Source organism: Miscanthus floridulus, chromosome 6, assembly GCF_019320115.1.
Source record: "Miscanthus floridulus cultivar M001 chromosome 6, ASM1932011v1, whole genome shotgun sequence".
Taxonomy (NCBI): Eukaryota; Viridiplantae; Streptophyta; class Magnoliopsida; order Poales; family Poaceae; genus Miscanthus; species Miscanthus floridulus.
Window position 1 is genome coordinate 65,166,918 of NC_089585.1, and position 10,325 is coordinate 65,177,242.

The window sequence follows — 10,325 nt, forward strand, 5'->3', positions numbered from 1 at the left end:
CGGGAGTTCAGCAAGCCATTTCATGCCAAATTTCTTCAACCGGTTGTATATTCTTGGCTTAAGGCCTCGTAGGATCATGCCGTTGGCACGCTCTACTTGGCCATTTGTCCTAGGGTGTCCTATGGCTGACCAGGCCAAATGGATGTGGTGGTCATCGCAGAACGTCAGGAACTTGTGGCCGGTGAACTGCGTCCCATTGTCGGTGATGATGGTGTTCGGAACCCCGAACCTATGGATGATATCAGTGAAGAACATCACCGCTTGCTTGGATTTGATTCAATTGATTAAACAAGCCTCGATCCACTTGGAGAACTTATCGATCGCTACCAGCAGATGGGTGTAGCCCCTAGGGGCCTTCTGTAGAGGCCCAACCATGTCGAGCCCCCACATGGCAAATGGCCATGTAATGGGGATGGTTTGGAGGGCTTGGGCTAGGAGGTGTGTCTGCCACGCATAGTACTAGCATCCCATGTAGGAGCGTATGAGCTTGGTGGCGTCAGCAACCACCATTGCCTAGTAGAACCCTTGGTGGAAGGCGTTTCCGACGAACGTCCAAGGCGCGGCATGGTGCCCGTAGGCCCCCACGTGCAAGTCCCAAAGTAGGGCTCGACCTGCCTCGGTGATGATGCATCGTTGGAGGATGCCAGATGGGCTTCGCCTGTACTACTCGCCGTTGCTAAGGATGTAAGTTTTGGCTCATCGCGCAAGCAGTAGAGCTTTGGTCCTATCTACAGGAAGCTCTCCTCGAATGTGGCAATCAAGGAACAGGACTCGCTAGTCCGTGCCCTGGTTGGCCACAGGAGGCTCCACATCAATTTCCATGACCTCAGGCTTAGCCGAAGGGGTCTCGATGATAGAGGGGGCCTTGGGCCCTGCGGTGGGCTCGATCAGTGGGCCCTCTTCTGCCGTCGAGGCATAGTTGATGGAAGGCTTGTGGAGGTCTCTGGCGAAGACATTCGGGGGGGGACCGGGGCCCATGCCGATGCCATCTTTGCTAGTTCGTCCGCAGCCTCGTTGAATTTTTGTGCGTTGTGGTTGAGTTCGAGACCGTCAAATTTGTTTTCTAGGCGATGTACCAATTTGTAGTACACCTCCATTTTGGGGTTGTGGCAGTTCAACTCCTTCATCACTTGATCGACAATGAGCTGCGAATTGCCCCGTACGTCAAGATGCCATACTCCAAGTTCGATGGCGATCTATAAGCCATTGACGAGGGCTTCGTACTCGGCTGTGTTGTTGGAGGTAGCAAAGTGGAGCCAAATCATGTAGCGCATGTGCACTCCAAGGGGTGAGATGAAGAGCAGACCCACGCCTGCCCCGATCTTCATCAGGGACCCATCAAAGTACATGGTCCAGTATTCTGCCTGGACTTGAGCAGGTGGTAGTTGGGTGTCGGTCCACTCAGCCACAAAATCGGCCAAGACCTGAGATTTGATTGCTTTCCGAGGCGTAAAAGACAGGGCTTCCCCCATGAGTTCGATGACCCACTTGGCTATCCTACCCGAGGCCTCCCAGTTCTAGATTATCTCTCCCAAGGGGAAAGACGACACCACGGTCATCGGGTGGCACTCGAAGTAGTGATGTAGCTTGCGTCGAGCCAAGACTATGGCGTAGATCAGTTTCTGGATGTGGGGGTAGTGTGTCTTGGTCTCGAAGAGCACTTCGCTGATGAAGTAAATAGGTCGTTGGATGGGTAGAGCATGCCCTTCTTCCTGCCTCTCGACTACTATGGTCATGCTGACCACTTGGGTCATTACAGCGACGTAGAGTAAGAGGGCCTCGCCTTTGGCCGGCGGTACTAGGACGGGACGATTGGTGAGCAGTGCCTTGAGCTTGGCGAGGGCTTCTTCGGCCTTGGGGGTCCAAGAAAAGCGTTTGGATTTTCTCAAGAGGCGGTATAGAGGCAAGCCTTTTTCGCCAAGGCGTGAGATGAAGTGGCTCAGGGCCACGAGGCATCCCATGACCGTCTGCACTCCCTTGAGGTCTCAGATTGGTCCCATGTTGGTCATGACCGAGACCTTCTCTAGGTTGGCCTCGATGCCGTGCTCTAAGACTATGAATCCCAAGAGCATGCCTCGGGGGACCCCGAAGACACACTTCTTGGGGTTGAGCTTGATGCCCTTCTCTCTGAGGCATTTGAAGGCTATCTCCAAGTCATCGATGAGATTACTGGCCTTTGTGGATTTGACCATGATGTCATCCACATAGGCCTCGACGGTTCGCCCGATGTGCTCGCCAAAGACCTAGGTCATGCACCACTAGTATGTGGCCCCTATGTTTCTAAGGCCGAACGGCATAGTCACGTAGCAGTACATGCCGAATGGTGTGATGAAAGAAGTCGCGAGCTGGTCAGATTCTTTCATCTTGATTTGATGGTAACCGGAATATGCGTCAAGGAAGGATAGGGTTTCGCATCCCGTAGTGGAGTCAATGATTTGGTCAATTCGAGGTAATGGGAAAGGGACTTTTGGACATGCTTTATTCAAACTGGTGTAATCTACACACATTCTCCACTTCCCATTTTTCTTCTTAACTAATACAGGATTAGCTAACCACTCTAGATGGGACACTTCCTTAATGAATCCGGCCGCTAAAAGCTTTTACACCTCCTCACCGATGGCCCTGCGCTTTTCCTTATCGAATCAGTGCAGGCGCTGCTTCACCGATCTAGAGCTGGCCCGGATGTCCAAGGCATGCTCGGTGACCTCCCTCGGTATGGCCAGCAAGTCTGAGGGACTCCACGCAAATACATTGGCATTCGCATGAAGAAAGTCGATGAGCATGGCTTCCTATTTGATGTCGAGGGTGGCGCTGATCCTCAATGCCTGGTCGTCAGGGCAGGTGGGGTCGACCGAGATGAGCTTGATGGCCTCCGCAGGCTCGAAAGTCTTGGCGCAATGCTTGGAGTCAGGTGCCTCGCTACCAAGTCGGTCAAGGTTGACGATGAGGGTCTCGGCCTCCACAAGAGCCTTAGTGTACTCGATGCATTTGATGTCGCAGTCGTATGCATGCTCATACGTGGACTCGACAGTGATGATGTCGTTGGGGCCCGGCATCTTGAGCTTGAGGTAGGTGTAGTTGGGGACTGCCATGAACTTGGCATAGATGGGCGCCCTAGGATGGTGTGATAGGTTCCCATGAACCCAACTACCTCAAAGGTGAGGACCTCCTTGCGGTAGTTGGAGGGAGTGCTGAAGCAGACGGGCAAGTCAATGCGCCTGAGGGGTCACGTGTGTTTCCTTGGCATGATGCCATGGAAAGGCGTGGCATCACCTAGGAGCTGCGACTGGTTGAGCTCCAAGAGCTCCAGGGTGTTGGCATAGAGGATGTTGAGGCTGCTGCCTCCATCCATCAACACCTTGGTGAGCCGGGTGTAGCCAATGATCGGGTCAACAACGAGTGGGTACTGCCCAGGGTTTGGGACATAATCAGGGTGGTCATCCTGGTCAAAGGTGATTGCCTCTCGAGACCAATCGAGGTATCGGGGAGTGGCCACCTTAACCGAGAAGACCTCTTGGCATTCCCTCTTTCGCTGGCGTGCCGTGAGGCACGCTGAAGGCCCACCGAAGATCATGAAGGCATTGTGCACCTCGGGGAACCCATCTTCCTTGTCATCGTCCCTATTGCTAGCGTCCCTCTTCTTGGCATCATCACTGGGGAGTCCAAGCCTGGCATAGTAATGCCAGAGCATGGTGCACTCTTTGAGGGTGTGCTTCACTGGGCCCTGATGGTAAGGGTAAGGCTTCTTAAGCATATCATCGAAGAGACCAGGGCCTCTAGGGCCTCAAGGATTCTTGCGATCTATGGCCATGACTAGACCAGCCTCGAGGACCTCCTGCTTCCCCTGGTGACCCATTTTCTTTTTCTTGGGGAGGCAGGGGGCCAAGGCCCCGAGGGCCTCATCCCTCTGCTTCCCCTTGGTGTCGTTGTCGGGGAAGATGGCTCCGACAACCTCTTCACCTAAGGTGAAGTTGGTGGCAATGTCGAGGAGTGTGGTAGCCGAGGTCGACACGTTCCGGCCTAACTCTCGGACCAGGTCTCGGTAGGTGGTGCCGAAGAGGAAAGCCTAGACAATTTCTGAGTTGCCGACACTGGGCAACTTGGTGCATTGATTGGAGAAGCGTCGGATGAAGTCTCGGAGAGACTCGTCCGACCCCTAGCGACAACTCTTGAGGTCCCAGGAGTTCCCAGGGCGCACGTATGTGCCCTGGAAATTCCCGATGAAGACCTTTACCAAGTCGCGCCAGTTATGGATCTATAAGGGAGGGAGGTGTTCGAGCCAGGCTCGCGCCAAGTCTGATAGGAACAACGGGAGGTTGTGTATGATGAGCAGGTCATCATCCATGTCGCCTAGCTGACAAGCTAGGTGGTAATTGGCCAGCCACAGTTCAGGGTTGGTCTCGCTGCTATACTTCATGAGGTTGGCCGGTTGCCAAAACCGGGCCAGGAAGTGAGCACCACGGATGGCCCTGCTAAAGACTCGAGGGTTAGGTGGCCTAGGAGAAGGACTGTGGTCCTCCCCACTGTCGTAGCGACCGCCTCAGTGTGGTTGGTAGCCTTAGGTGGGCCCCTCATTATCATGGCGCCGTCGCCTGCTAACCACGTTGTGGTCGCCTTGCGCCTCACCTCGGTCGCCGAGGTGGTCGTGCACCGAGGGGGGCCTGTTGGCTGTCGGTGCTCGAGCAGGCTCAAGACGAACTGAGGCCTCCCTATCCTACCGAGGCGGTGCCGTGGGAAGTTCTGAGGCGCGTCCGCACCGTTGAGAGGCGAAACTTTTGGCCTGCTATACCATGACAGTCTCAAGGAGGACTCAGAGCTCACTGTGGACCCATCGTCCCTCCAAGGTAGAGGGCTTGGGCATCATCTAGAGTAGCATCGTCGCTGCCGCGATGTTTTGGCTAGCGCGATTGAAGATAGGGGTTGCTCGCCCCCTTCGTCATTGCTGATATAGTGGTTGACGTCGTGAGCCCTCCACCGGGCTGCTCTGCCATCACTGTGACCTCGCTACTCTCACTCAAGAGTGTCTTGGAGCTACTGCAGAAGGAATCGATCTTGTTCAACCTTGGCCTAAAGCTCACAGAGCTGCTCCCAGTCAAGGCATCGAAGATCCTCGTGGGCGGGGTTCTCGTTCTGCGCTGTCGGGAGCTCATCGCGTGGAGGTGTGGTGTCGCCTACCCCCTCGTGGAGCAGGGAGTGGTTGCCTGCCCCTTCATCCTCATCGCTCGCTCTTGGCATCCTGAGCCTGATGTGGAAGCACTCGCGAGTGGGGTCATAAGTGCCTTCATCATCGGAGTTGGAGTAGCCAAAGTAGTAGTCGCTCACAGCTAGGAAGCAGCGCATGGCTTTAGGGTCACGAATCCTAGAGAAGTCCGCTTCGGCCCATGCCTCATCCTCCTTCGAGGAGTCGGTGTGGGCACGGGTCGAGGTAGTGGCATCGAGGTCTAGGGCGAAGCGTTGGTGGCGTCCTAAGGGCTCCACATGAGCGGAAGTGTAGGCAAAAGCGTAGGCGGTGGCAGCATTAGTCAACCCAAAGGGGTACGGGGATGGTGCCATCACTGGGCTTTGCTCCACCGGAGTCGACCCCTCAGGAGGTGGTGGGACAGAGCTTGATGCCAGGGCGTCGCCGCGCGCCACCGACGTCTTTCCCTTACCTAGGCTTAAGTTGGACAGGTCCCCATCCAGGGACTCTGTACCAACAGCTAGGCATGGGGTACCGGTGGGGCATAGTGCATTGTCCTAAGCTTGCGCGGTGTCAGGGTGGTCCCGCCCGTGGCATGCCTAGCGAGCACAACGAGAGCGGCGGCCCGGGCGCCGTCTGTGCCTAGGCTACCGATGCATGGTGTCATCGTCGGTCGGTGGGGCTCTGGGTGTGAGGAGTACCATATCGTACTCGCATCCTAGAGACATGAACTCTAGGCTCCTGAACTAGATTATCATGCCGAGATGCAGTGGTCACACGTGGTCCGCCATCCAGAACTTGTTGGGATGATGAAGCTGACACGCAGTAGAACCCCTACCTAGCGCGCCAACTATCGATGTTTTGGACCAGCAGGCCCTCAACCAACTAGTGAAAATGTACTGCGTTCCCCTAATCCTAGATGGTGATGCAAAGAGACACAAGGTTTATACTGGTTCAGGCAATAGGTGCCCTATGTCTAGTCTGAGAGATTGATCTTGTATTCCTTGCACCGAGGTGGACTGCCGAGCATATTCTATCGACAACAGGGGCTATCTTATTCATCTCTTATTTTTAGGCGAGCATCTGAGTACCCATTGTTTTAGATATCTCGGACACTTGTCCATTTTTTTTCTTTCACAACATTTTTTCTTCTTCTGTTTTTTTGAATAATTTTTGCATAGTCCCATGTCTCTTTTCTACAACAAAACTCTGAGAGATAACAACAAGAACTTGGAGCATTTTTTGGTGCATGGAAACCCTATCAAGCATGTTTTTGTGTACACCCCCAGTGTAGGAGTAGAACTTTTTTGAGTGGTTCTAAATGGAAAGCATGTTTTTACATACTCCCAGTGTATGAGCAACAACTATATATGGTGTGTACGTGATCTTGACTTTAAGAGCATGAAAAACCTCTCATAAGGGTTAGCAAAACTTGACAAAACTCAATGCAAAAGCAAGCAGCATATATGTGGAAGTTTTTTCTTGCCTAAATAACACATATGGCTCTGGTGGGAAGTTCAAGCTTTGTCATACAGGAACTCATCATGTAGTATTGTTATGTTTTTCAAAGATAAATCTCTAGAACTTTAGTTTCACTTGGAACAAAATAAACATCAGCTTAGACCTTCTCATATCATATCCTGTCAATTACCTAGACTTAGATCAAGCATATGCTACCCACGAGTTTCAAGTTTAGAGTAAACCCTTATGTCAAAACAATCTTATCCAAAACTCGAAGAGAATTCGAGGTTGAAAGCTAGGTACTTGAAAGGAATTACAATAGAGCAACTATTCATCATTTCCATTAAGAGATCATTCTGAGTCCTCTTTATTTGATAATCAACTTTTAAAAATAGAAATTAAAGCAAACTAGACACACACCTATCACATATTATTACTATAACTATATATATTTATTATGAGGATAACTTTTTATTTTGTTTTCATTCATCAATTTTTTTAACTAAAAAAACTAAAAACTAAAACAAAAGGAGAAATAATACTTACCTAGATACATGGGAGTGCTTCTCCACCAAGCTAGCTCTTTCGGCGAGGGTTCAGTATCTTAAGTCCTTTGAACTAGACTTCTCCTTCTGAAGTTCATTAATCAAGTACCTTGGTTCACTCTGAAGATGAGGATTCTTGTGATGACGCTTTTAATGGTGATGTCACCTTCTTTCGTCAAACCTATCTTGGTTTTGAGTTTTGATTTTGGTTTGACAGGTTCAGGACCTTCACTTGTAGAAGTTTGGGGAATCGACTGTCTTCCCCCCACAATTTGCTTGAAGTGTGTCCTACTCATAAAGCAAGTTAGAGATCAAGTGCATGGGCTATGTTGGTGGGAAAACAATAGAACCAAAACTTTACTTATTCTTCTCTAACCTTAGGCACATTGAACAAGATGAAGTTGATGTATTGTGTTTTGTTCAATAATGTCATGGGTGATAAGATCAAAAGATTGAGCATGAGTGTAGCATTTAAGTACATTTAGCAAAAAGGGTTGAGTTTCTTAACCTTGGAAGGATTGTCTATGTATAAATCTTTACATGATTATGACTATCATCTTCTAGATATAAGATGTGCAAAGTTTTAGATCATTTGGTTAAGGCTATGAGATCAAGAAAATGGTGCTAGGAACAAGCTCGAAGAACTAAACATGTTGAGTTAGTCAAATTGGATCGAGTAAGTTGTGACTCAAACATGTTTGTTTATTATTTATGTGCCTACCAGAATCAAGGAAAAACTTTTTTAAATAATGGCCATTTAGCTTTGGATGTTACCTTTGTCATTAGGGCATGGTAGACCATATGATGAAGGGTAGATGACTCGTGATGATCCTTTCCTTTTTGCTTGAGGTTTTCCTTGTTTAGGCTAGCCTCGTGGCTTGAGCTATTCATGAGCTTCTTGTCTGCTAGGTTGCACTCCTTTCTTATCCTTTTGTCATGCCATCTTTCTGCTCTTCAATCTTTTGACACCCTATTAGACCTTCCACCTCACTCATTGTTTTATGCCTACAAAGGATTAGTGGACAACACATACCCAAAGGAATATATAATTTAAAAACACAGGGTTGTTTGTCTAGAATTTTGTAGTTTTCATCTATGCTAATGAAAAGATGGTTTTAGGATTACTTTAGCATAGATTTTGTTTATCATGTTCTATACAAGCATGGCTCAAGGCAAAGGTAACTTGCAATAGAAGACAAAGTGAATGAATTTTGATACTTATAGTTCTTCCATCCATGATGAATGAATTGTGTCTTCTTTGTGCAATGTTATTGGAGTTCATCATGTGTCTTGCTTCATCTCTGATTTGAATTCATCTTGTGACTTACCCAAATTGAATTGAGAGTTTTCTACAGGGGTTAGTCCAATAAAATATCCAGTATCTACTAAGGCAATTTTTAGTTCAATAACCAAACTAGGACTCCTTGTCTAATTTGATTAAGGAAGGCATTTTAACCTAAGCACCTCGCTTAATTTAAAATGCCTTTTGAAGTATGTCGAGTACTTCCAAATCAAAACTTACTATGGCAGACAAAGGTAACATGAAAGCACTATAGAGATTTACTCAAATGGAGATGAAAGAACACGATTGTTATTTAGCTAATTGAGCATGGCTTAAAGGTAGAGACAACCAACATTAGCAACATGGCATAAGATTTTTTTTCAGAGAAGGTTATCCCCCACAATTGAATTTTGCAAGGCAAAATCAAGTTTGGATGGATATGATTCAATGTTGCATGATAATTGGTTGGACATACCTTGAGTCATCATCCTTCATTCTTTTCGCTTCAAACCTGAAATGGTTAGTGACAAAAATGCCCAAAGGAATATTTTCACAACTATGTTTCTATGCTTATTTCCCAAGGGTATCATAGCAGAAGGTGAAAACCCATATTATCTTCCGAAAGTGCTTGCTTTTAAGACAAAAGCTTGTCCTTGGGAAACCTTCTAATTACGCTTCTAATTGGTGAAGTGGTTCCCCCTCCAACACCAATCTTTGTGTACCTATCTCAAGATTCATGTCAATGAGATTTGCAATATTTATGATAAACATATGCAACTACAACCACCCTTTCAAAGTCTTTATGAGCAGGAAGCACGAGGGGGTTGAAGATCTCATGTGTGGCAATGTTGGAGAGACTAATTAATTCAGGAGATTTCTCATGTTAGCATGGATTTGATGAGGTTTTTATGAAATAACTTCCATGCTCATCGATGTCATCTTCCTTTTCAAGCTCCAAGGGTGTTTCTTCATGAATGTCTATAGGCAAAAACATTGTCTCCATCATTCTATGCCTATGACATTCATTGGATGTTTTATTGTCCAAGATTTCCCATGGATTGGTGGCTCTCAGGTTGATCTCGTCTAAGGCCTCCTCCAAACATGGATAAGTCATATTTGTAAAAGAGATTGAATTAAGATCACTTGTTTGAATCTAGACCAAGTTTGGATTCTACTGATAAGGCTTCATCCTTGTCCATCTAGTTTTTAGCAATGGCATATGAATTCTTAATATATTCCAACCATTGTTGTTGCTCTTCTTGGTCATCCTTGTGGCCTTCATGACTCCTATACTCTGGTTGTCTTAATAGATTTCTAGGGTCATCATGAAACTTAAGAGAAAGAGCATAAGTGGGATCATCAGGATCAAGGATGGGTTGAGAGATGGGTTCAGATAAAACATCTAATGTGGGTATAGAAGGGGAGAAGATAGGAATGGCTTCCAAATGACTTGGCTCTCCTTCTATGGGTTCACTAGACTTGCCATCCTTGAATTCTTCCCAATGTCCTATATGGAAATAAGGATGTTTTCTAAGAGGTCTCTTCTTGAGAGGATTTGAATTATATTCACTGGAAGGTCTCGTATAAAGGTGAGAATTTAAGCTTTTCCCAAAATTAGCATCAAAAAGGTCATCCTTAATTTCAACAAGGATTCCCAAAGGTGGAATTCCTTCTTATCTAGGAGGATTTTGGGGTATTGATGGCTTGGGATTGATAGCTAAACCTTGGGATTGGAGTGGTTGTGATTTGGCTATCAAAACTTCCTCTTCTTGTTCGAGAGATGATTCCTTCTCTTCCTTAGGAGTTTATTAGGAATGCTAGTGCAGGGAGTCCTTCCACTAATTCTATCAAGCATAGA

General features: G+C 47.6%; 1 protein-coding gene across 1 annotated transcript; it reads right to left on the reverse strand.

The window, feature by feature from the left end:
• Positions 1 to 2,789: 2,789 nt before the first annotated feature.
• Positions 2,790 to 3,092, reverse strand: LOC136460637 (uncharacterized). Its single transcript, XM_066460264.1, has one exon. It carries the CDS (start codon positions 3,090 to 3,092, stop codon positions 2,790 to 2,792), a length of 303 nt encoding a protein of 100 aa, XP_066316361.1.
• Between the last annotated feature and the right edge of the window lie 7,233 nt (positions 3,093 to 10,325).

Excerpts from the sequence above, each read along its gene's own strand:
- LOC136460637 (XM_066460264.1), bottom strand. The coding sequence starts at position 3,092 with ATGGCAGTCCCCAACTACACCTACCTCAAGCTCAAGATGCCGGGCCCC.